Genomic DNA, 27,884 nt, shown 5'->3' with positions numbered 1-27,884 from the left:
TGTGTTACTTACGCGTTACTCTGGACCCTCCTGTTAAGGCTAGGGCTGATTTCAAGGTTTTATTGTTAACCTACAAGCATTACATGGACTTGCTCCCACCTATCTCTCCGATTTGGTCTTGCTATACCTACCTACACTATGGTCACAAGACCTGCTTATTGTTCCTAGAATTTCTATGCAAAACGATGGATGCTGGGCTTTTTCCTATAGAACTACATTTTTATGGAATGGTCTGCCGATCCGTGTGAGAGAAGTAAATTCGGTCTCAACATTTAAGTCTTTACTGAAGAGTCATCTATTCATATGATTGAGGGTTGTGAAGGTGAATGGTAAGGCACTGCAGTGACAAACCGCCCTTGCTGTCTTTGACTGGCCGGCTCCCCTCTCGCCACTTGGATTATCTGCCTCTGACCCTATAGAGTAGTGCATCATGTCTTGCCAGAGACTTTCCCCCCGCTATACTCAACTTGAGTGGGTTGAGTCACTGACGTCATTTCCTGTCCAGTCCTGCACCCATGTGGTGGGGGAGATCTTTGTGGGCTGCTTTGGCAAAGTAGGTGGGGTTATATCCTGCCTGGTTGGCCCTGTCCGGGGATATCGTCGGACAGGGCCACAGTGTCTTCGGATCCCCCTGTCTCAGTCCCCATTATCTATGCTGCAATAGTCTATATGCCGGGGGGCTAGGGTCAATCTGTTATATCTGGTGTATTTCTCCTCTCTTATCTGGTGTAATCTTAAGTATGCTCCTTACTCTTTGATCTCTCTCTCTCTCCCCTCCCAGAGGACCTGAGTCCTAGGACCATTCCTCAGGACTACCTGGCCTCACGACTCCTGGCTGTCCCCATCCCAAGTCCACTTGGTCATGCTGCTGATCCGGTTTCTGCTGTTCTAACTGGCTATGGAACCCTGTCCTGTTCAGCAGATGTGCTACTTTGTCGTGCTGCTGATACAGTTTCTGTTGTATTCCCTGCAGCTTTGGAACCCTGACCTGTTCACCGGACCTGCTACCTTATACCGGACCTGCTATTTCGACCCTCTCTCTCTCTCTCTCCCCCGCACCTGCTGTCTCGACCCTCTCTCTCTCTCTCCCCCGCACCTGCTGTCTCGACCCCCTCTCTCTCTCTCTCCCCCGCACCTGCTGTCTCGACCTCTGAATGCTCGGCTATGAAAAGCCAACTGACTTTTACTCCTGAGGTGCTGAACTGTTGCACCCTCTTTAACCACTGTGTTTATTATTTGACCCTGCTGGTCATCTATTAATGTTTGAACATCTTGAAGAATGATCTAACCTTAATGGCCATGTACTCTTATAATCTCCACCGGCACAGCCAGAACAGGACTGGCCACCCCTCAGACCTTGGTTCCTCTCTAGGCCTTTCTACGGAGTTTTCCTAGCCACCGTGCCTCTACATTTGCATTGCTTGCTCTTTGGTATTTTAGGCTGGGTTTCTGTACAAGCACTTCATGATATCTACTGATATAAAAAGGGCTTTATAAATAAATGTGATTAATTGATTGCTTTATCCAATACAGTACTATCGTGTTTTAATTACTTGTACATAAATAAACACACAAAAAGAGGAACTGATCTCTCTTCTACTGAAGCCAGGGAGCAATACATAGACCCAATCGCTTAAAAGAAAATGGAGGCCACTCACCCTTCAATGTTGCAACGCAAAAAATATTGGCAAAATGTATTGCTTGAAGAATTGAAAAGGTGCTGCTGGACATTACTCCTTACAATCAGACAGAATTCACAAAAGGAAGATATATTGGAGACAACATTAGACACCTAGAAAACATTTTTAACTATGCGAATGCAGGGAAACCAGGTACAGTATAATCTTTATAGCAGATTTTGAGAAAGGCTTTTATACAGTATGTCTAGAAGTGCCTGTATTTTTAAAACATTTTGGACAATCTCTCATAAAATGTGTAAAAGTCATGTACAACAATCCATTATGCAAAATAATACAAATCAAGGTTACTTCTATGAGGAATTCGAACTGTCAAGAGGCTTAAACAAGGTTATGCTTTGTCACCATATCTATTTATTATGGCAATTGAACTGTTAGATTTAAAAATCAGATCTAATGATAACATAGAGTCAAAAAATGTATGGATTAGAGACAAAAGTATCAATGAATGCCGATGATTCAAGTTTTCTCAATCGTCAATCATGTAGAACTTCATTAAGTGTTATTACGTATTGGGTCTCTAAAATATACAAACTTTAAATTGCCATGTAGTCTAAATGGGCGAATGGTGTATGGGTCAGGGACAGGTGGGCAACATTTGAAAGCTACAGTGTTAGCCTTTCACTAGGCAATTCAGAGAAACAGATCGTAATTTTGGTGCGCTTAGAAAGGTGTCATGACTGCATTCAGGTGCCTGTTCTGTGGCAGATTTTCCTCACAATAGACAAACAAATATAAGCTAATTCGGTTCAGAACAACCCAGGGTATTACACCATGTCAACTTGTAACTCTACATCAAATGTATTGATCATAAACATTGGCACTGTATATGACATGAGTTGTATGATATGGAAATGTGAAATGCACATTTTTGGTTTTGGTTTTTGATATAAAAACAGTATTTATTATAATCTTGAACGTCTCATCTTTCAAAATACATCAAGCCCAGCTTCAGACACAATCGTTAGGCAAGGGTAATTTCAGTGTAGGAAAGGATGAAACAGCGTCTGAGCCACCAGTAAGTACAGATAGTAGTATAAATCCCCTGGCACAGTCCCCGCAGCCGGACAACTTTCTCATGGCTTCTGGAGGGAAATGCTGTAGGAATGCTCAACCGGTGTCGGTCATTCATCCGACAGAAACTTTCAACCAGTTCTCCCCATTAAGCAGCGAGTCGGAGTCAGAGGTCGAGCCTTCTCTGGTCTCTACTCCTCCCGTTACGGGGTCTGAGACTCCAAAGCCTCCCACCATTAGCTCTGACAAATTGAATACCTAGTCATTGGCAACTCCATTACCCGCAGTATTCGACTTAAAACGATTCATCCAGAGATCATACACTGTTTACCAGGGGGCAGGGCTACCGACGTTAAGGCTAATCTGAAGATGGTGCTGGCTAAAGCTAAAACTGGCGAGTGTAGAGAGTATAGGGATATTGTTATCCACATCGGCACCAACGATGGCACCAAGCACAACATAGCTTCAGCGTGTAAATCAGCTAGAAAGATGTGTTGGCATCGAGTACTTGTCTCTGGCCTCTTCCCAGTTAGGAGGAGTGATGAGCTCTACAGCAGAGTCTCACAACTCAATCGCTGGTTGAAAAACTGTTTCCTGCCCCTCCCAAAAGATAGAATTTGTAGATAATTGGCCCTCTTTCTGGGACTCACCCACAAACAGGACCAAGCCTGGCTGAGGGGTGTCTCAAAATAGGGCTACCTAATGATAGATCCCTCACTTCCAAGGCACTTATAGTGCTAATCACTGATCATAATCTTGATGTGATTGGCCTGACAGAAACATGGCTTAAGCCTGATGAATTTACTGTGTTAAATGAGGCCTCACCCCCTGGTTACACTAGTGACCATATCCCCCGCACATCCCACAAAGGTGGGGGTGTTGTTTACATTAATGATAGCAAATTTCAATTTACAAAAAGTTTATATTCATGAAATCTATGCAACCTACTCAATCACTTTTTTTAGTTACTGTTTACAGGCCTCCTGGGCCATATACAGCATTCCTCACTGAGTTCCCTAAATTCCTATCAGACCTTGTAGTCTTGGCAGATAATATTAAAATGTTTGGTGACTTTAATATTCACATGGAAAAGTCCACAGGCCCACTCCAAAAGGCTTTCGGAGCCATCATCAACTCAGTGGGTTTTGTCCAACATGTCTCTGGACCTACTGTCATACTCTGGACCTAGTTTTGTCGCATGGAATAAATGTTGTGGGTCTTAATGTTTTTTTCTCATAATGCTGGACTATCGGACCACCGTTTTATTACGTTTGCAATCGCAACAAATAATCTGCTCAGACACCAACCAAGGATCATCAAAAGTCATGCTACAAATTCTCCGACAACACAAAGATTCCTAGATGCGCTTCCAGACTCCCTCCGCCTAAACAAGGACGTCAGAGTACAAAAATCAGTTAACCAACTAACTGAGGAACTCAATTTATCCTTGCGCAATACCCTAGATGCAGTCGCACCCCTAAAAACAAAAAACATTTGTCATAATAAACTAGCTCCCTGGTATACAGAAAATACCCGAGCTCTGAAGCAAGCTTCCAGAAAATTGGAACGGAAATGGCGCCACACCAAACTGGAGGTCTTCCTACTAGCTTGGAAAGACGGTACCGTGCAGTATCGAAGAGCCCTCACTGCTGCTCAATCAACCTATTTTTCCAACTTAAAACCTGTTAGAGCTCTAGGGGCGCTATTTCATTTTTGGATAAAAAACGTTCCCGTTTTAAGCGCGATATTTTGTCACGAAAAGATGCTCGACTATGCATATTCTTGACAGTTTTGGAAAGAAAACACTCTGAAGTTTCAGAATCTGCAAAGATTTTGTCTGTAAGTGCCCCAGAACTCATTCTACAGGCGAAACCAAGATGATGCATCACCCAGGAATTAGCAGAATTTCTGAAGCTCTGTTTTCCATTCTCTCCTTATATGGCTGTGATTGCGCAACGAATGAGCCTACACTTTCTGTCGTTCGCCCAAGGTCTTAGCAGCATTGTGACGTATTTGTAGGCATATCATTGGAAGATTGACCATAAGAGACTACATTTTCCAAGTGTCCGCCTGGTGTCCTGCGTCGAATTCGGTGCGCAATTGCCAGCTGCTTCTACTTTACCATTTGATTCAGGGGAGAAAGCATGTGTCCGAGAACGATGTATCAATGAAGAGATATGTGAAAAACACCTTGATGATTGATTCTAAACAACGTTTGCCATGTTTTCAGTCGATATTATGGAGTTAATTTGGAAAAAAGTTCGCGTTTTGAGGACTGAATTTTCGGATTTTTTTTGGTAGCCAAATGTGATGTATAAAACGGAGCTATTTCTAATACACAAGGAATCTTTTTAGAAAAACTGAGCATCTGCTATCTAACTGAGAGTATCCTCATTGAAAACATCAGAAGTTCTTCAAAGGTAAATGATTTTATTTGAAGGCTTTTATGTTTTTGTTAATGTTGCGTGCTGGATGCTAACGCTAATGCTAACGCTAAATGCTAACGCGAAATGCTAACGCTAGCTAGCTACTTTTACACAAATGATTGTTTTCCTATGGTTGAGAAGCATATTTTGAAAATCTGAGATGACAGTGTTGTTTACAAAAGGCTAAGCTTGAGAGATGGCATATTTATTTCATTTCATTTGCGATTTTCATAAATAGTTAACGTTGTGTTATGCTAATGAGCTTGCTGATAGATTTACACAATCCTGGATACAGGGGTTTTTTCATAGCTAAACGTGACGCAGAAAACGGAGCGATTTGTCCTAAACAAATTATCTTTCAGGAAAAACTGAACATTTGCTATCTGAGAGTCTCCTCATTGAAAACATCTGAAGTTCTTCAAAGGTAAATGATTTTATTTGAATGCTTTTCTGTTTTTTTGTGTAAATGTTGCCAGCTGAATGCTAATGCTAAATGCTACGTTAGCCATCAATACTGTTACACAAATGCTTGTTTTGCAATGGTTGAGAAGCATATTTTGAAAATCTGAGATGACAGTGTTGTTAACAAAAGGCTAGGCTTGAGAGCTAGCATATTTATTTCATTTCATTTGCGATTTTCATGAATAGTTAACGTTGCGTTATGGTAATGAGCTTGAGTCTGTATTCACGATCCCGGATCCGGGATGGGGAGATCAGAAAGGTTAATTGAGGAAAATAAGAACAATCCAAAATGTATTTTTGATACTGTCGCAAAGCTAACTAAAGATCAGCATTCCCCAAGAGAGGATGGCTTTCACTTCAGCTCTGATTACCTCATGAACTTCTTTGAGGAAAAGATCATGATCATTAGAAAGCAAATTACGGACTCCTCTTTAAATCTGCGTATTCCTCCAAAGCTCAGTTGTCCTGAGTCTGCACAACTCTGCCAGGACCAAGGATGAACGGAGAGACAAGTGTTTTATTAATATATCTCTTGACACAATGATGAAAATAATCATGGCCTCTAAATCTTCAAGCTGCATTCTGGACCCTATTCTGAAAGAACTGCTTCCTGTGCTTGGCCTTCCTATGTTGAACATAATAAACGACTCTCTATCCACCGGATGTGTACTAAAAGTGGCAGAAATAAAGCCTCTCTTAAAAAGCCAATCTTTGACCCAGAAAGTATAAAAAACTATCGGCCTATATCGAATCTCCCATTCCTTTCAATTTTTGGGGGAAAAAGTTGTTGCAATTCACTGCCTTCCTGAAGACAAACAATGTATACGAAACGCTTCAGTCTGGTTTTAGACCCCATCATAGCACTGAGACTGGACTTGTGAAGGTGGTAAATGACCTTTTAATGGCGTCAGACCGAGGCTCTGCATCTGTCGTCGTGCTCCTTGTGCTGCTTTTGATATCATCGATCACCACATTCTTTTGGAGAGATTGGAAACCCAAATTGGTCTACATGGACAAGTTCTGGCCTGGTTTAGATCTTATCTGTCGGAAAGATATCAGTTTGTCTCTGTGTATGATTTGTCCTCTGGCAAATCAACTGTAAATTTTGGTGTTCCTCAATGTTCCGTTTTAGGACCACTATTGTTTTCACTATATATTTTATCTTTTGGTGATGTCATTGGGAAACATAATGTTAACTTTCACTGCTATGCGGATGACAGACAGCTGTACATTTCGATGAAACATGGTGAAGCCCCAAAATTGCCCTCGCTGGAAGCCTGTGTTCAGACATAAGAAAGTGGATGGCTGGAAATGTTCTACTTTTAAACTCGGACAAAACAGAGGGACAAATGTCTGTATTTTAATTGTTTTATCAATGTTTAGGCTATTTTGATTTGTTTATCACCTTTTTGGTTACTACATGATTCCATATGTGTTATTTCATAGTTTTGATGTTTTCATAGTTATTCTACAATGTAGAAAACAGAAAAAATAAAGACAAACCCTTGAATGAGTTGGTGTTCTGAAACTTTTGACCGGGAGTGTAGATTATTATGACAACAGAGAATTTGCGCAAAAGTATTTTAAAAAGACCGGCTCATGGGCTGCCGGCCGTGTAAAAAAATAAAAACATTTATTCAATTTCAAACCAGCCTACCCCAATGAATTGCAAAATGGCCAATCCGCCCATGCATCACCTTCCCTGAAACTCCCACTATTTATTTGATACGTAATAACTGTGAAGCCTACAGGCACAGTGATGTCCGGATCTTGTGTTTTACAGTCCTTAACCCTGTCCCTAACCCCAACCTGTAACGCTAACCTAACCTCAGTCAGCTACAACCACAACTAATGACCCAAATGCTCACTCCATTTGATCAGCTATTGACAGCCACTGAAACATAATCCTCAGAGTTTGATTGAATTAATAAAGTTGTTTGGTTTTATGTTTTTTAACCTTTATTTTCCAGGAAGTCCCATTAATAATATATGTTTTACCTGGAAGAACTGGTTAGATGGAGCACACTCTATTTATCTGTGTAAAGGTTGTCTTCGTCGTCTGACGACGAGTATGAAATATCAGACCAATGCGCAGCGTGGTATGTGTTCATGATGTTTTATTACTGAACACTGAAATACAAAATAACAACGTGAAAAAACCGAAACAGAAAATAATCACCCACAAAACACAGGTGGGAAAAGGCTACCTAAGTATGCTTCTCAATCAGAGACAACGAACAACACCTGCCTCTGATTGAGATCCATACTAGGCCAAACACGTAGAAAATATAACATAGAAAAAAGAACATAGACAACCCACCCCAACTCACTCCCTGACCAACCTAACACAAAGACAAAAAAAGAAACTAAGGTCAGAACGTGACAATCTGGCTCCAGCTCCGACTCCTGCTGGAGTATCCTACTATATATATACACATACATACACTGTTTATGCTGTATGCCCTATATATGCCCTATAACCCCATGCTATAATTTTAGGAAACGTTGTTGTTTAGCAAAGACATCACCTCTTTATAACACACTAACTCCTATTTTAATTTGACCTTTAATTAACTAGGCAATTCAGTTAAGAACACATTCTTATTTACAACGATGGCCTAGGAACAGTGAGTTAACTGCCTTGTTCAGGGGCAGAATGACAGATTTTTACCTTGTCAGTGTCATGACGTTAGCCTGGGGATAGGTTTATGACAGTCATAAATACCTCTTCCCCCCTTTTTCCTCTCTCTACCCTACCCTACCCTTATGTTACATTTGCAAAACCCTTGGTTTACATAGAGATTCTGGGAACATCAGAAGGTGGGGGGAAATGAACTATATTCTGGTAATCCGACAAATTGAACATATGCGGTGGTACTTAATGAATATGATGTCAGTTCGGTTGTCATCTGAGACATTATCATCAATGATAAGATTACATCAACTCTACAGTGGAAAGTCTACACATCAGAGTTATCGGATTCACATGGAATTGTTGTTCAAGTTAAATGTTTGATTATGAAATTATTTGTGATGGGATGAAATGTGATTTTAGCTTCTAAAATGTGAGATTTGGGTTTTCATAAGGTAGGGCTCTGCTCAATCAGCGGCCCGCCCCTGGGAAGGGACATGGGCTATAAAACTTTTCAAACATGCCCTCCTCTTCCTTCCTATATAAAGCCTTGACGACAACATAACCTCCTGTTCCGAGGATTTGAGGACGACGGTCCAATGTCAGAATGGTTCAGATAATAACTACAGAACAAAGCCAACATCAGCGTGAGCTTTGGTTGCGAATGGTATGAACTTTGAACTCTTATTCACTACAGAAGTGATACCTCCTAGCCGTTGAGGTAGCAACAGCAGCTGCAAACGCAGGATAGGAAGGAACAGACAGAGTATCCCATCTACCACACAACGACATTACTACAACGTATCCAATTTACCAGCCATTTACTCAATAAGGTAAGATTAATTACGGAGAAATTATTATTATTTAGATTTTTACCATAAACTATATATAGTAATATTTATCATTTCAATGTTTTATTTACTTAAGCCGGCATAGCCAAAGACACGACATCAGTTTGGGGATTCAATCTAGCGACCTTTCGGTTACTGGCCCAACGCGCTAACCACTAGGCTACCTGCCGCTCCATCCTATAAAACTGCCTGGCTATTAATTTTAATCGACACCATGTTTGACGTAAGGTAAAACTGTTGTCAAACTGAAGTGTTTGGATATTGCGTCACCTCTTAAGCGCTCTGTAAAGTTCCAAAAAAGTATTATTATGAAACAACTGCAGATTGCCCCTTTAGTGTGCATCTCAAAAGTCTAAAACAGTGCTGGCCAATGTTACCCAGCACCCACACAAACCATCGCGGGCACAGGGTAAGATTCACCCACCTTTGGTCTCAAGTGACGTCCTCAAAGTCCTTTCCCTATGTAGTTTCCTTCATTTACACAGATTTGGATGGACTTATGTACAGTGCAGATGACGGTAGGGAGATGAGAGAGAGAGGATGGATTATCGAGATACCGTTACGGATTCCCCTGCCTGTGGTTATAAAGCAGTTTAAGTTGGAATCATTAGTTGCTACATCCATTTTTGTACTTATAAATTAAGGATATACTGCATACCCATTGAGTCTTGAAGAAAATAACTTTAAAATGTGCTTAGTTCAACTGTCGTAGCCCATCAGAACCCAAAATATAAGTTTGTTTCACGGCAATGTTTGTAAACAAATTAAATGTAAAGATATTCTCAAAACATGGTAAGAACTATAATGAATGGTCAATTCTTGCATCCATAGCTGTCTAGGAATTTGAGAGTGCTTACATTTCTCCAACCCTATCCCTCAGCTTTTTATCAAAATAGGGGTGGGGAGTACGCTTGGTTATTGTTTCAACTGCTGACTGACGCTTTAAAGCAGTGAGTGAGTCCTGAGGTGTACATAATGAGTTCATCAAAGGTCTGAATGTCCCACATGGCAGATGTCCAGTGAAAATCACATCAAACCTGTTTACCAACGTCACCCCAGGCATTTCTTAGAGATCGCACTGAGATCCCCCCTTCTATCTCTCCCTCCGCACCCTCTCTCTACCACTGTCTTGACCTATCTCTCTCTGCCCCCTTTACCTGGTCTCTCTTGTTCTTTCTCTCCGACTCCCCCCTTACTCTCCATCCCTATCAGATTATAACCAGGTGTTCATTTTGACAGGCCACAGCCATAAGGTGATTTACTCTTTCCTAGAAAACAAATCCAAGTCTGTTAACGCTTTTGTCCACTCTAGCTGAGATGAGCTGTTAAAAGTTTTATTTATGTATTTTTATTTTATTTTGATTTCACCTTTATTTAACCAGGTAGGCTAGTTGAGAACAAGTTCTCAATTGCAACTGCGACCTGGCCAAGATAAAGCATAGCAGTGTGAGCAGACAACACAGAGTTACACATGGAGTAAACAATTAACAAGTCAATAACACAGTAGAAAAAAAAGAGAGTCTATATACATTGTGTGCAAAAGGCATGAGGAGGTAGGCGAATAATTACAGATTTTGCAGATTAACACTGGAGTGATAAATGATCAGATGGTCATGTACAGGTAGAGATATTGGTGTGCAAAAGAGCAGAAAAGTAAATAAATAAATAAAAACAGTATGGGGATGAGGTAGGTAAAAATGGGTGGGCTATTTACCGATAGACTATGTACAGCTGCAGCGATCGGTTAGCTGCTCAGATAGCAGATGTTTGAAGTTGGTGAGGGAGATAAACGTCTCCAACTTCAGCGATTTTTGCAATTCATTCCAGTCACAGGCAGCAGAGAACTGGAATGAAAGGCGGCCAAATGAGGTGTTGGCTTTGGGGATGATCAGTGAGATACACCTGCTGGTGCGCGTGCTAGAGTTTACAGTCTAGCCAGACACCTAGGTACTTATAGATGTCCACATATTCAAGGTTGGAACCATCCAGGGTGGTGATGCTGGTCAAGCGTGCGGGTGCAGGCAGCGAACGGTTGAAAAGCATGCATTTGGTTTTACTAGCATTTAAGAGCAGTTGGAGGCCACGAAAGGAGTGTTGTATGGCATTGAAGCTTGTTTGGAGGTTAGATAGCACAGTGTCCAAGGACGGGCCGGAAGTATATAGAATGGTGTCGTCTACGTAGAGGTGGATCAGGGAATCGCCCGCAGCAAGAGCAACATCATTGATATATACAGAGAAAAGAGTCGGCCTGAGAATTTAACCCTGTGGCACCCCCATAGAGACTGCCAGAGACAGTCTATGGAAAACAATATTATATTGAATATATATATGTACAGTAACTTTACTTGGGTTCTTAAAAACACTGGGGTTTGCAAAACTAAGCATTGGTTTGTTTTTATTTTCTTAAAGGCCCAGAGCAGTCATAAATGTGACTTCCTGTGTTTTATACACATTCCCACACTATAAGGTTGGAATAATACTTTGAAAGTGTAACAATTATGATAATGCCCTTTTAATGTAAGAGCTGTTTGAAAAAAGGGCAGTAAAATAGTCAATTGACCAATAAGAGAGTTCCAAACCTCTGACATTAACAGCTAGTTCAGTTTTCCCCTCCCCACTCAAACCACACCCAGACAGTTCTAGTCAAATTCTTGATTGAGAAATTGCTCTTTGCTAAGAACCTATTTTGCCTCTTTTGACCATTTGAATTAAAAGCAATCACAGAAAAATACTTAATTGTTACTAGTGGTGTAAAGTACTTAAGTACAAATATTTTAAAGTACTATGTCATTTTTGGGGGTATCTGTACTTTACATTACTATTTATATTTTTGACTACTTTTACTTTCTATTCCTAAAGAAAATAATGTACTTTTTACTCCATACATTTTTCCTGACACCCAAAAGTACTCATTACATTTGAGTGCTTGCAAGGACAGGAAAACGGTCCAATTCACGCACTTATCAAGAGAACATCCCTGGTCATCCTTACTGCTTCTGATCGGCGGACTCACTAAACACACATGCTTCGTTTGTAAATTATGTCTGAGTGTTGGAGTGTGAATCAAACTCATAGTGTTAACCATGTTATGAAGATATATAGTGTTCATTTACATTTTCTTTGTTTACAAATATTGAATTTAACAAGTTTAACATGTTTGGTTCTAATGTGATATGATAGTTGAACTAAGCTCATGAGGCATTTATAAGTTATATTCTTCAAGAATCAATGGGTACATATACGTCTGAAAAATGGATGTAGCAACAGATGATTGCCCCTTTAAGTACTTTACTGTGATTGTTTTGAATTAAAATGGTCAAAAATAAACAAAAATAGCTTCTTAGCAAAGACAATTTGCTAAGAAGACAATTTGTCGAGCAAGAATTTTGCTCGGACTGTCTGGGAATGGTCTGAGTCAGAGGATGTGAGCTAAGTGGAGCTGATCTGGGCTGGGGCAAGGAGCTGAGCATGCTTAATTTGTCTGGAGTGTGGAGCGGATTCGAAAATATTTTGTTAAAAAAGAGGAGTCTAAATTTGCGGCAGTGCTGAAGTTGTCTATCGACTGTAAAAGGTGAGGCAATTAGAGTCAGTGAAGTAAGGGAAGTATCTGATCATCAAGAGATTAGAGAAAAAGCTATTTGTTTTTTTTAACACATTAGCCGCACATGATCACTAGGTCCTTGTTTAACAGCCTACATCCTATGATGTGAGCCCTGAGAGATGTTTAGTGGAGGGGGGGGGGGGGGGGGGGGGGAGATGTTGAGCCAGAGCAGTGTGCAAAGACCACTCTGTAAACAATGTGTGGGATTTCCAACAGCTCAACTCCACTCACATAGAGATCTGGTCCGAGTAGGGAAGGGAAAAGTGAACGTTTGCTGTTATTGGCAGAAAGGCTTGGAACTCTATTTCTGTCTCTTTCTTTCTAATTTACTGCATGGTGATGTCACCATAGAAGGCCAAAACTCCATTCCACCAAAAGAGACTGATATTTCAGGTGTCTTTTCAAACATCTCACACACTAAAAAGGCATTATCATAATTTTCACAATTTCACAGTATTATTCCAGTTCTAACATCTCATACACTAAAAAGGCATTATCATAATTTTCACCATTTCACAGTATTATTCCAGTTCTAACATCTCATACACTAAAAAGGCATTATCATAATTTTCACCATTTCACAGTATTATTCCAACCTCATAGTGTGGAAATATAAAATATATAAAAATCACGTTATGACTGCACTGCTAGTTACAACCACTTTGAACTGCATTATTTTTTGTAAGAAATGTGCTTCATAAATAAACTGAACCACTTTGAACTGCATTCTTTTTTGTAAGAAATGTGCTTTATTAATAAACTGAACCACTTTGAACTGCATTATTTTTTGTAAGAAATGTGCTTTATAAATAAACTGAACACTTTGAACTGCATTATTTTTTGTAAGAAATGTGCTTTATAAATAAACTTAACCACTTTGAACTGCATTTTGTTTTAAGAAATGTGCTTTATACTGTATCACGTTTGATTTGATGACTACATAAACCATTTATTTTGCATGCTCAAGTCTAGGATGGAAAGTCATTACATCTAAAGAAGACAATTTTCTGTATGATTGTTTTGGAAAAGTTCCTTGTAGGGTTGGCCAACCGTCTCCGTTTCCACGTGTTATATTACCCCGAAGTGCTATCCCCGACGCGCGCACGAGAGATGGAGAGCCATCGTCGTGACGTCATGATCTTGCCACAAGATAAGCCTGGAGCTATATCACGGAGGCGAATGGTTTACGGTATAAAAAAAAGACTGTTACATCGGAGAGGGATTCTCGTCGGAGCACAGAAGCAATTGCAAAGGGCGAAGAAATAACCCTTATAGCACTTTTGGCACCAGCGGAGCCCAGCTCTCAACCCTCAGATACGCTCCTTGAGCCCCTCTCCTGTCTCTCTTTATCCCCGTGTGTCAATTCATTTGTGCGGTCCAAGTCAAGTCAGATCGCACTCCATTGAAATGCGAGCATCATAATAAAGACCGCGCACCTTCCATAGACGGGACAGAGACATATTTATGCAAGTGTGTGAACCGGTTAGAAAGCGAGCAGGGGACAGCAGAGGAGCACACCAGCCGGCGCGGAATGTGTTTGAAAGGCAGCTAAAACCGAGACAGAGCTGCGCTGCCTCTGGAGTCGCTTTTAGTCTGGGGACAGAAACCTAAAATAAAATGGGCGCTGGCAGCGTGGACCTACTGGTCACTCTCCAGATCCTGCCCGGTTTCTTCTCCAACTGTTTGTTCCTCGCGCTCTACGACTCGGTGGTGCTGGTGAAGCGCCTAGTGTCCTTACTGAGCTGCTCGGGCAGCGGCGGGGGAGAGTGGCAGCGCATGCTGACCTCGGCAGGGCTCCGGTCCATATGGAACAGCTTCCTGCTGGATGCATATAAACAGGTAATGAACCATGTTGTATTGTCATATATATAAAGTCACTGCAGGCTACGTTTTAGTTAGAGTTTGTGGTTTTACTATGAGTTGTAGGAAGTTGTATTGTGGTATACCTGTGCACAACACACCCACAGGTCTTGGGCAGTGTGGCGGCAAAATAGTGTTCTCTAAAAGAGTCAGAATGGCATCATGCATAAAAGTTGTTCAAAACCACAACAGCACACAACCTGGTCTCAGAGCATTTTGTATAATTCTGTATGTAAATCTGTCAAAACTTATTTCAGTATATGTCACGTTTTGTATGGTATTAATTTGTGGATGTCCATCACCCAGTTCTATTCAATTTTTTTATTTAACCTTTATTTAACTAGAAAAGTCAGTCAAAGATACAATATGTTACAAATTTGCTTAACGTACAATATGTTACGAATTTGCAAAACTTAGTATATATGTTACGAATTCCAGCTAGGTGGCTAATGTTAGCTTGCTGTCTAATGTTAGCCATGCTAAGGGTTAGTGGTTAGGGTTAAGGTTAGTGTCAAGTTTAGGAGTTAGGTTAAATGGTTATGGTTAGAGTAGGTGTTAGCTAACAAGCTAAGTAGTTGCAAAGTAGCTAAAAAGTAGTAAGTAGTTGAAAAGTAGCTAATTGTCTAAAATGCTAAAGTTGTCTATGATGAGATTCAAACTAGCAACCATTAGGTTCCTAGATGTTCACATTACGAGCCCACCCCTCCACCCTGACCAACCACCTTACTTTAATTTTTGTCTTAAGTAACCATCAGTCTTATGTAACCATGCCAAACATAACATATCATACAAATTTCAGTGTCAAGGATTTATATTTACTATGTTATGCCTAGTCTATGAAACCAGGCTGCAGCACAAAAAACGATCTAGCTAGGCATGCTTCTCTGTAACTCTTGCCATTTCAAAAGCAGTGTATATTATTGTTTTATTCATTCATTCATTCATTCATTCATTCTGAAAGGACAATTATACTATTTCTGCATTGCTGAATTCTTATCTTGCCATCTGAGACCATGTCCATGGGTCACCTTGTTTAAATCAGCATGTTAATATCAAATCAAATGTAGGTTATCTGATCTAAAAAGTGATGAACTTTGGCCCCCAGACAGTCAAAACCCAGAGGGCCATTCACCCTCAGTTACTTGGAAATTCAGAGGTCTGGCTTCTCCTAAATGTTACATTTTAACTCTCAAGCCAAACAGACATCGTTGTGTCAGTCCTAACCAGACACTAGGCATCAGGCAGGTAGCCAGGTGCACATGTAAACTTTAACACAGATCATCTGACACATAGGCATTTTGCTAGCCAGGTAGTACAGTATGGATTTACACGTTTTATATGCATGAAACACGTGCATGAAGTTAGTTACTGAAGAATGCGGTCGTCTAGTTTTGGGTAATTTGGTAGAGGATTCCCCCACCTCTCCCTTCTGCCCCCTTCTTGATAATTTGATCCTCTGTTGTATTATTGTTATGTTCCTCCTCTCTTTTTCTCCCTCCTTTCTCCTTTCTTCCAGCCTCTCTCTCTCTCACTCCTTCTTTTCCCCTTTCTCATGCCCTCTTTCTTCCCCTTCTCCCTGCCTCTGTCATTCAGTCCCTGGCTCTTTCTTACTCTGGCATCCCTCTCTCTCCTCTATGTTTCCACCTCTCTTCCTCCTTTCCTTCTCTCTCTCTCCCCTTCTTCCCTCTCTCTCCTGTTGTGCTGTGTCTACGTCACCAACTCCTACTAAACACTGAACTGTTCTACCTTTTCCTGAACTCTCATGAGTCATGCCTAATCAGCGTCGGGGCTGTTACAGAGTATTACAATGTTAGTGTCAAAAGGCTCTTACCACAACAGCACTCACACTCTTTTCAACTGACTGACCGAGGTATGAAAGGGACTTGGGGAAGTCTTATCATGTGTACTGGTCGATTCATTACATCTAATCACTTACTGATGTAAAATACCTAGAACGGACGTTGCCTCCACAATGACCTAAGAAAATCTGTCATGGGGAGGAAAGTTTGCTGTGTTCTAGTGGGGATTGAGATGGGGAGGCAAGCATTTCTGGACAGCACTCTCTATAACCAATTTGATGAATGACTCTTGGCATGGTTAATGCACGCACGCACACACACACGCGCATGCACACAAGTTGACACATAACCCGCAGTCCCCGCAGATATGTGGGTGGGTTTTCCCTCTCTCATTGCCCTCTTTCTTCCCTTCTCCCTGCCTCTGTCGTTCAGTCCCTGGCTCTTTCTTACTCTGGCATCCCTCTCTCTCCTCTATGTTTCCACCTCTCTTCCTCCTCTCCTTCTCTCTCTCTCCCCTTCTTCCCTCTCTCTCCTGTTGTGCTGTGTCTACGTCACCAACTCCTACTAAACACTGAACTGTTCTACCTTTTCCTGAACTCTCATGAGTCATGCCTAATCAGCGTCGGGGCTGTTACAGAGTATTACAATGTTAGTGTCAAAAGGCTCTTACCACAACAGCACTCACACTCTTTTCAACTCTTAGGCTGCTGACTGACCAGGTATGAAAGGGACTTGGGGAAGTCTTATCATGTGTACTGGTCAATTCAATACATCTAATCACTTACTGATGTAAAATACCTAGAACGGACGTTGGCTCCACAATGACCTACGAAAAACATTTAGGAAGATTTACAATGTTCTAGAGCTGTCATGGGGAGGCAAGTTTGCGGTGTTCGAGTGGGGATTGAGATCATGGGGAGGCAAGCACTTCTGTCCAGCACTCGCCATTTCACTTTGATGAATGACTCTTGGCTTGGATAATGTACACACACACACACACACACACACACACACACACACACACACACACACACACACACACACACACACACACACACACACACACACACACACACACACACACACACACACACACACACACACACACACACACACACACACACACACACACACACACACACACACACACACACACACACACACACACACACACACACACACACTGCGATAATGCACTTGAAAGTTGGTTGTCAACCATTATATCAAATCCAGAGAAGAAGACTGAACAAGGAGAGATTTCTAGAAATGAACTAGGCTTCCCCTTTTATCTGTGCATTAATTGTCGGAGTAAAGAACAACAGAATTTCTGTGACTCAAAATGGGTCGAAATTCGACAAAGATCCATCAAAAAAAAAGGACCTTGTACATATCCTGTAAAATAACAACCCAGTGTTAATATCCCAAGACAAAATAGCGAGCAACAGCAAGTCAGCTAGCTAAATGCCCGTGAATGTTTTAAATATGTTTTGACCTGCAACCCAACTTAATGGTTCAAAGTTGGTTATGATCTTCCAACCTGCGTGTCCTGATTGTGTCTGGGGCGGATGGACGCACACATACGCACGCGCGTGCCCGTTGCAGTCAGCATAGCCTACACGCCAATCACTAAATGCTTTTGGGGAAAGGCAGAAAATGTTAATGTCCATCCAAGGAGGGAAAAAGGACAATGTCAGAGTTTAGTTCAATAAGAGAAAAGCTTTGAGATGGAGCTGAAAGTAAAAGAGAAGGGAGGGTCAGAAAAGTCATCTTTGGGAAAGATTTGGTGAAGTTGTAAAAGCTGATGGCAGTGATTGTGAGGCGCGATACGAATTCAACCGTCACAAGATGGGGACTTCAAATAGGCCCATGGCACGTCAAGTGTACTTTAGCCTACTGTTCAGATGGGTTAAATGGGAACTGAAATCTGGACACTGACTGTAGGTCTATAACCTCTCATATAGCCTGAATATAATCTCAAGCATTTCTTGCAGTTAAATTATACACCAAATGTAGGCAACATTTTCACTCGAGAAGAGGGGTGGAGAAATATTATTTCTTTCTTTCAGCATCTTGACAGAATGCAAATGTACCGTTGGATACCGTCTGTATTGGTGCTATATTTATCAGCATCATAAAAGCTGATAGTATTTCAAACACATAAAATATGCATCCAAGCCGAACTGAAATCTTCCCAGAAAACACATTCAAAATCCTAGAGGAATTTCCAACAGACACTTGGAGACAAATGAATCCTTTCAGCGGGATAATAGCCTAAAACACAAAGCCAAAAATACACTGGAGTTGATTACTATGATGACATTGTATGTTCCTGACTTAATTACAGTTTTGACTTAAATAGCCTTTAAAATTGATGGCAAGACTTTAAAATGCTGTCTAGCAACGGTCAACTGCTTGGAGATTGAAGAAGAATAATATGCAAATATTGTACAATCCAGGTTTGAAAAGCTCTTAGAGAGTTACCCAGAAAGACGCACAGCTGTAATTGCTGCCAAACGTGATTCTAGAGGGTTGAATGCTTATGTAATCGAGATACATTAGTGTTTTATTTTTCATGTTCTTTCTTTTACAAATGTTAGAATTTTTTTCCCACTTTGACATTACAGAGTATTTTGTGTAGATCATTGACAAAAATGTACAATTAAATCCATTTTAATCCCACCTTGTAACAAAACAAATTGTGGAAAAAGTCAAGGGGTGTGAAAACTTTCTGAAGGCTTAGTCAGGCGGTTGCGGATGGGTAATTAGCAATTGCGGGCGGGTGCAGGTGAACACTTGAAAAAGAAAAGCCTCACACTCTAGGAGCTCAGATGCAATAATTTAAAGGGTGCAGGTGAACAAACAGCTGACCCACGCACAACTAACACACACACACACTCATTCTTGAGGCTCGCCCTGATTGACAGCTTTGTGCGCTTGTTATTCTCAGTGAGTTCAATGTGCAAGTTTCCATTACGTCCTGTCTAGCACTTGACACCTCACAACATGTCAAGCATTATTTAGTGTTTTGTGGGTGTGTGTGTGGGTGTGCATGGTTGTGGGCATGTGTGTACATGTGTGTACGAGTGTGTGTGTATGTATGAATGTACAGTATATATTATTGTGCCTGGTCTACACATTGACAGTCAAAACCAAGCCTTTCTATTATTTTAGAAAGACTGTTCATCTCAATACAAACAGTTGCTAACCAACCTCTCTTTCTCTCTTCCTCCCTCCTCTCCCATGCAGGTTAAACTGGGTTTTGAGGCACCCAACTCCAAAGTGGTCAAGGTTCCTGGTAGCATCCGGCGGCGAAGCAGCTTGACCAGCACCACGGGCCCTCATCTCGGGGACGAGTGCCGCCTGCTGGACTTCGAGTCGTCGGACCGCCCTCTTGTGGTGAACTTCGGCTCGGCCACCTGACCCCCCTTCATCAGCCACCTGCCCGCCTTCCGGCGGCTGGTGGAGGAGTTCTCAGACGTGGCCGACTTCCTGCTGGTCTACATCGACGAGGCACACCCCTCGGACGGGTGGGTGGCGCCCGCCATGGGCCCGCGCTCCTTCGAGGTCAGGAAGCACCGATCACTGGAAGAAAGGGTGGTGGCGGCCAAGAAGCTGATTGAGTCCTTCAGTCTGCCATCTCAGTGCCAGCTGGTGGCCGACTGCATGGACAACAATGCTAACGTGGCCTACGGTGTGTCCAACGAGAGGGTGTGCATCGTGCAGAGGAGGAAGATCGCCTACCTTGGAGGGAAGGGACCCTTTTTCTACAACCTGAAGGATGTGAGGCAGTATCTGGAACAGAGCTACGGCAAGAGATAGGACCAGATAGACAGGAAGAGATGACCAACTAAACGCGTCTGGAAAAGAGGACAAGAATGTTTATTTTTGTATAAAAGGAGAATAAAAGGAAGGTGAGGTGCTTTCAAAACTGGACTGTCAACACTCAGAACAGAACATGTTACAGGTTCTAAGGTTCCAAAGTTCCAAATCTCATGAACTTCCTTTCTGGAAGGAGACCAACTTTCCAGTAGAAAACAACAGAACAGAACCAATAGACTTAAGAGCATGGACTGATGCTCTGCTACCTAAGTTGCCTGAAAGAAGAGACTGGAAAAGGTTAACCGCTGACACGCTTTATCAATGCCTTCATCCCCGTTTGCTAATCATGAACAAGTTCTCTAGTTACAGTCCACATTAACTTCTAACCTGGCACCTTTCAAAATGAAAACCAAATTACTGAACAGAGTAGAAAGCAAAAGTACCCAACGATATATAAATATATAAAATATGATATTAATTTATTTATATGGTTTTTAATGTTTGTTTTGTAATATTTTGTATGCCGATGCACATGTAACGCTTTTTATTTAAGAAGACATTGTGTCATACTCCCATTTTGTGTGTATGAGGGGGTGTTACAACACCATTCATAACAACGTAGAGTAGACTGCTTAGAACCACCTAGACTCAGACACTTCCTGGTACATCTTTCATGTTACCACACCACCTAGAAAACAGAGGTTAGCGCCGTATCGATCTCCTCCATGTTGTCGATTTAAAACTGACAGGTGATGCGAGAGGTAGAGAAGGAGAGAGGGAGGAAAGTGAACTGGAGAACAAAGCACAGCATCAACAGCATGTTAGCCAGAAACGGCGGCAATGTGTCCTGTAGTTATTACCAAGGATACGTAGCTAGCTAGCTGTAATCCCAGGGCTATTTGCTGTTGAGGGTTTGTGTTAGCGATGTTGGTTAGCGATAAGGCAGGGGTGTACGGAGATGTAATGGGTTGAGGGAGATGACCATGTCTCCAAGACTTGAGGTGAGTTTCCCGAAAGCTTTATGGCTAACGAGTTACTGATTTTATCTTGACGGCCCAGACTTGTGCCACGTGTAGACCATCAAACATTGCATTTACAATTGGTGCTCTCATGGTTGAGTTGTCAAGATAAACAAAGTGCCTCGTCCACCATGAAGTTGTGGTACACTGAGCTCTAAGGTGTGTGGCAGGAGTTGAGACACGATAAGGACAGGTGGTGTCTAGATGGCTTAAGAAGGTGTTTCGGAAGGGGTGTGTGTCAGCTGTATGGTGTGACGTGACTGAAAGACAGGCAGACAGACATTTGGTTTGGGTCGAGACGGGGCTGGTGTGAGAATGAAAACCACTGACTAAAGGGTTACTGACTCTGTTTGTGGTCGGATGACAGACCTCACCTCCCTGGCGTAGACTCAAACCAACACGTCTTTTAACATCATCAAGCCATCCAACATTCACAAACAATTTCTAGGAGCGGTCCATAAACTGATCCCCCCCCCCCCCCCCCCCCCCCCGTCTTCATCCATATACTCAATCCTGTGTAGTGCTGCTTTTCAAAAAATACAGGAGAGTAGAGGAGGGACGGAAAGTCAAATAAAGTTGTTGCTGCTGACTGTGATTTGCTACTCTGTGATTTCTGTCTGTGTGAGTGCTGATGGAGTGTAGGTGAGAGCGAGAGAGAGAGAGAGAGAGAGGCGCTGAAAGAACTGTTCAGGGAGTTTAAAAGTCCAATGCAGCTGTTTTTTTTTATCTCAGTATCAAATCCTTTCTGGGTAACAATTAAGTACCTTACTGTGTTTTCAATTCAACATTTCAAAAAGAAACAAAAATAGCTTCTTAGCAAATAGCAATTTCTCAATCAAGAATTTTGCAAAGACTTTCTAAGATTGGTCTGAGTGGGGAGGGGAAAACTCAAAATGAGCTGTTATTGGATTTCTGTTGCTAACAGGTGTATAAAATCGAGCACACAGCCATGCAATATCCATAGACAAACATTGGCAGTAGAAGAGCTCTGAATTTCCACATGGCACCATCATAGGATGCCAACTTTCCAACAAGTCAGTTCGTCAAATTTCTGCCCTGCTAGAGCTGTCCTGGTCAACTGTAAGTGCTGTTATTGTGAAGTGGAAACATCTAGGAGCAACAACGGCTCAGCCGTGAAGTGGTAGGCCACACAAGCTCACAGAACGGGACCGCTGAGTGCTGAAGCGCGTAAAAATTGTCTCACCTCGGTTGCAACACTCACTACTGAGTTCCAAACTGCCTCTGGTACAATTACAGCATACATTCTAGACGATTCTGTGCTTCCAACTTTGTGGCAACAGTTTGGGGAAGGCCCTTTCCTGTTTCAGCATGACAATGCCCCCGTGCACAAAGTGAGGTCCATACAGAAATGGTTTGTTCAGATTGGTATGGAAGAACTTGACTAGCCTGCACAGAACACTGACCTCAATCCCATCAAGCACCTTTGGGGTGAATTGGAACACGACTGCGAGCCAGGCCTAATCGCCCAACATCAGTACCCGACCTCGCTAATGCTCTTGTGGACATAATGGAAGCAAGTCCCCACAGCAATGTTCCAACATCTAGTGGAAAGCCTTCCCAGAAGAGTGGATGCTGTTATAGCAGCAAAAGGGGGGGTCCAACTCCATGATTTCGGAATGAGATGTGTATATAAAACGCCCTCGGTACGTGTGAACGTGCATGTGCGTGCCTGTGCACCCGACGACCCTTCTCGAAGCAAAACAAAGAGACACACATACAGTGGGTGAAAGACACCTCAAACACGACAGCGTTGGTTATGGTCCACAATAGCGAAGCCACAGACGTGTTGGAGACTGAGCGCCTGTGTTTTCATTTCCGAGAGGAGCGTGACTCTCAACACACTCTCTATGACAGGTTATAACATGTGTTTACTCGTGGCCGTAGGGCTCGAGTGAAACCAAGCCTCCTGGCTGAACCTGTGGTCTGGCTAGCCTGCCAAATACTGCACAGAATAGCACAGACATCAGGAAGAGGTGGATAGAGAGGGAAGGGAAAGGGGGGGGTAGGGCAGAGGAGGAAATGGAGGTTAGGAAATGGGGAAAGATGTAGAGGAGGCTAGGAGAAGAGGTAAAGAGGAAGAGGGGAGAAAATAGGAGGTAAAGGAGAATGGAGGAAGGGGAAAATGAGAAGTAATGAAAGAAAGAGGGAGTATGTTTTCAGCTGGTCCATTGCTGTGGTGTGAAACAGGACCTGTTGCTGTGGTCATCGGGATGAGGGCCCTCTGAGCAGAACACATTGGAGTGTGTGTGTGTGTGTACTGGGTTTATACAAGACACCCAAAGCAGCACTGCTCTTTAACTGGTCCCCTCATTATCCTGATACACACGCACACACATTCAAGCTGATTTGGGAACCTGTTAATGTCACAATGAGTGTGAATGGTCAGAAATGGCCATCACTTTTCTCTAATGATTCAGGATCACAATCCTCTTACATTCTTCCCTTCATTTTGAGTGAGTGTATACGGTCAGGCATCCCTGCACTCAACCGATTGTCATAGGACAAAGTACCGTGGCCTGGCAAGACCTGGGTTCAAATTATATTTGAAATCAATTCAGTGGTCTAGTTGGACTTGATTGGTCTTGTCTGGCACAATGGAACCAATAGCTTATTGGCAGGAAATAGCAAAAGTGGAAACCCGCACGCCAGGCCAACTAAAACAAAGTGTTTGAAAGATTTAAAATATAATTTAAACCCACGCGTGCCTATCACCCAATGGCCTGACCCATAGGGTGTAAAGCAAGACGGCCCCTAGTGGAGTGACCACTGAGTATTTTTGACGCTAATCCCCTTAAAAATCTGATTTTAAAGGGGCAATCCAGGATTGGTGAATTCTTTTTCATCTTTAAAATGAATTACAGTATACAGCCATGGACTGTTGAAGAGTATAAGTTAGAAATGCCTCAGTAGCTTAGTTCAACTGTCGTAACCCATAAAATTTTTTAAAAAATAAGCCTGTTTTGTTTCATTGTAACAAACAGTTAAGCTCCAAAAATGGTTATTACTAGAGTTTTTGGGGGTCTCCTTGCATACATTGCTCTGTCTATGAGTTTGAGAGTGTTTACACTTCTCCAGCCCTATCCCTCAGCTATTACCAAAACAGGTGGGGTGCCTGCTTTGTTTTTTTTGAATCGCAGATTGCCCCTTTAAACCAAACCTCATATCAAAAATATAACACATACATACCTTGAACTACTTGAATAACTAACCTTAACAACCCTTGTATACATCCTGTACAGAAACCCAGCTCAGGCCAACCAGGAGACCGGTTTTGGACAGAAGCTTCTTGTATCTATGGTCTAAGAAGCTTGACTCGATTTGACGTAATAATATTAAATCAGTAAGTCAACATGAAGGGCACTACCTTGAATGGTTATGGACCAAACCTGAAATTATAAACACGTACAGGTGCTGGGAACCACTTCCCTTAATAACCCTCGCAAACTGGCCTGATTTGTCGTAATTGCAGTAAAGTAGTCAATCGTATTGTCAACATGAAGGACACAACCCTGCATGGTTGTGGATCAAAGCGCAAATCATAAACTGCAGTATCTGAATGACAGTTACGTACGCCTCTAGGAAGAGGGAACGCAACACCCTGCTACAACTCAACTCCCTGTGGAGTGAAAAAGGTATGGGACTGTAGGTGCTAGGAAGGATGACAAAAGGCAGAGAATTACCGTTTACAGGGAATTTATTCCGTCACATGGTAATTTTGGGGAAAAGGGGCTGGACGAAACCAAAGCAAATAAAGTAAATATCAAAGCCCCCTCTCCTACCTTACCTAACTAGCACCACCTGGTGCACTAACCAAAATACAGGGGAAGGTCCACCCAGGTCTTGCCTAGTGTGCATAGACAGAGTATATACTATGGGTATATGTATGCCCACAGGCCTCTTGCCTAAGCACTCCCAAGGTACCTTCTCCTTCCCCCCTGGGAACAAAAACAGAATAACAAAACAGTGTCAATAATCAAAACAGTCCTTTGGACATAAACATACCTCCTCAGGACCGCTACAAAATACTTCACAACAATTATACAGACCACCAACAAATTATACAGACCACCAACAACACACTCATCTTCCTAATCTCCTAACATCAACCAACACTGGTTACACCCTCTTCTCTCAGCAATCATCTCCCCTTCTGAACAACAGAACACTGGCTTTTGTAGCTGGAGAAGGAGTCTAATGGAAATCAGCTGTATCCTGACGAGGGGGCGGGGTCAGCTCCAATTAGCCATGGAGTCCACCAATCAGCTGCTTGGGGGATTCCAGGAAGCCATTTCCTGAAATACATACAAATACACAAACCACAACACAGAAACTGGGGAACGTAACACTTACCTTAATAATAATTTGCAATAATGTCCCAGAACGGAAGCCTAGCTCATTCCACATTTCTTAAATAAGAGCGTACCGTCCTAGAGTCATAGTAGTAAGTCATTGTATTGTCAACGTGACAGGCACTAGTGGATAAGCACGTTGGGCCAGCAACTGAAAGATTGCTTGTTCGAATCCTGAGCTGACAAGTTGAAAACTTCCATGTGTCCCTAAACAAGGCACTTAACCCTAATTGCTCCTGTAAGTCAATCTGAATAAGAGCATCTGTAAAATACAAGTAATACATTTGACCCACCATTGTTGTCTTGCTTTTGTCATGACCCTAGATTATTTACCCCATAGGCTCTTCTCCAATATAGATATTCTCATTAGGACAGTGGATAGAGTCCGTCTTTGGAAGGAGACTGGGTTTCTCATTCCACTATGGGACCTTGTGCTTGTCCCTTGTTTTATCACACGTTCTTTCTCTGCCATTGAACTACTTTTAACATCAATAGACTGGGATCTGGTTTTGTAACTGGCAGCACAACGAGGTAGTGTGTTGTGTGTTGTTGGCTGGTTAAAGAGGGTACGTAGTGGACACGGTGGTCTGCCAGAAAACCTCCAAAACTTCATTTCCATGACAGAGAGCGAGGAAACAGGAGCAGACCTCTGCATGGTGCCATTATCTCCCCATGACCCTATTCCTTTCTCTTTCAGTTAAAGCTTTTCGTTCTCCATAAACATGCACACACACATGCAAGCGCGCACACACACACAAACACACAAACAAACACACACACACACTCAGCTAAAGCCAATCATGCAGTTTCCTCATGGCCCACTTTAAGACCTGTAACAAATGTTTTTCCCCCCAATGGCACTGTAACCAGTATGAGGTTCTTATCATCATCGAAACTCTAATCTTTCCCACTATTTATCCTTTACTGGGCCAAGTCGGTGTTTATGGTGTCACGTGACATTGGAACACGAGAGTCATTCAAGTGGACTGAAACCATTGTTTTTTCCCCGACCTGGCTAACATTCAGGGACACTTTAACTTCTCTAGCTACATCTTAGTCATGTAAACTCAACCATAGGCAACAGCAGTGACTACAGTAGGGTTTGATGGACTCTTGGCAACTTTGATAAGAAAAAAACAAATCTGGGGTTGGTCTTTTTCAGACAGACAACTTCTCAATGCCCAACTGACGTTGTATTAAGTACAGACGTGTTCAAAATTGTGGGAGGCAACCCGGATATCTAGAGAGACTAGCTACAGAAAATGTTGTATAAGTGAATGGCAGATTGGAGCCACGTCTGGTCTCGCCCTCATTCTGATTGTGCCCAGATTTTTAGACAGTTGTAGATGATTAAAAGACGCATTGTGAACTGATTTTAATCAGATCTTTTAAGTGTAAACGGGCAAGATCAGAACAAGATCAGGATGAAGGACTTATGTAAGAGGCAGATATAAATGGGGCTTTATTCAGGGTTAGAGGCTTGACGTGGTCCTGAATGATTATTGTGCAATGATGCAACGTTAGCACCTGCTATTTTTTAGACTAGCACAAAAGGCAAAAGACATGAAGTAGTGTGGAGATAAAAGTATTCCGTAGATAGATATAGCTTTCTTATGTCTTCATTACCTACCTTCAAAGATTAACAGGTGCAACTCGGCCCTTAGTCAGTAAAGGTGTCCAGTGGTAATTTAAGAGCTGTATGTAAGTGTCAGGACTGACTTAGAGGAAAAACGAGGACCGCTAGTGACATCCTGGCTATACTTATCACGTGACTATCATACTGTACACAAATAAGGACAATGTGGTCGTACATTTGTGTTTTGGAATTCAGATCTAGATGACATAGATTTCAAATGTATGTATAATAATATATTCCATTTACTAGCCGCTTTTATCCAAAGCGACTTACAGTAAGTCATACATGCATACAATTTAATATAACACATGCCGTTTAGCAGACACTTTTATCCAAAATCTCTTACAGTAATGCGTGCATGCATTTTACATATGGGTGGTTCCAGGAATTGAACACACTATCATGGCATTGCAAGCACCATGCTCTACCAACTGAGCTACAGATTAACATTTTACAGTGCCTTCGGAAAGTATTCATACCCCTTGACCTTTTCCACATTTTGTTACTTTATAGCCTTATCTGAAATGGATTAAATAAAAAAAATATTCAACAATCTACACACAATACACCATAATGACAAAGCAAAAACAGAATTACCTTATTGACATAAGTATTCAGACCCTTTGCTATGAGACTCTAAATTGAGCTCAGGTGCATCCTGCTTCCATTGATCATCCTTGAGATGTTTCTACAACTTG

At 42.0% G+C, this 27,884-nt stretch overlaps 1 protein-coding gene across 1 annotated transcript; it reads left to right on the top strand.

The window, feature by feature from the left end:
* The first annotated feature begins 14,262 nt into the window (after positions 1–14,262).
* On the top strand, positions 14,263–21,775 carry dio2 (iodothyronine deiodinase 2). The gene is given in 2 exon segments (NM_001124268.1): positions 14,263–14,522; positions 19,589–21,775. Coding segments are annotated over 2 exon segments (795 nt in total). The 5' UTR covers positions 14,263–14,300; the 3' UTR covers positions 20,162–21,775.
* Positions 21,776–27,884: the final 6,109 nt, after the last annotated feature.

The sequence above is a fragment of the Oncorhynchus mykiss genome, chromosome 19, assembly GCF_013265735.2.
Source record: "Oncorhynchus mykiss isolate Arlee chromosome 19, USDA_OmykA_1.1, whole genome shotgun sequence".
Taxonomy (NCBI): Eukaryota; Metazoa; Chordata; class Actinopteri; order Salmoniformes; family Salmonidae; genus Oncorhynchus; species Oncorhynchus mykiss.
The sequence above is the reverse complement of the archived record's forward strand: the minus strand, read 5'-3'. Positions and strand labels throughout refer to the sequence as shown.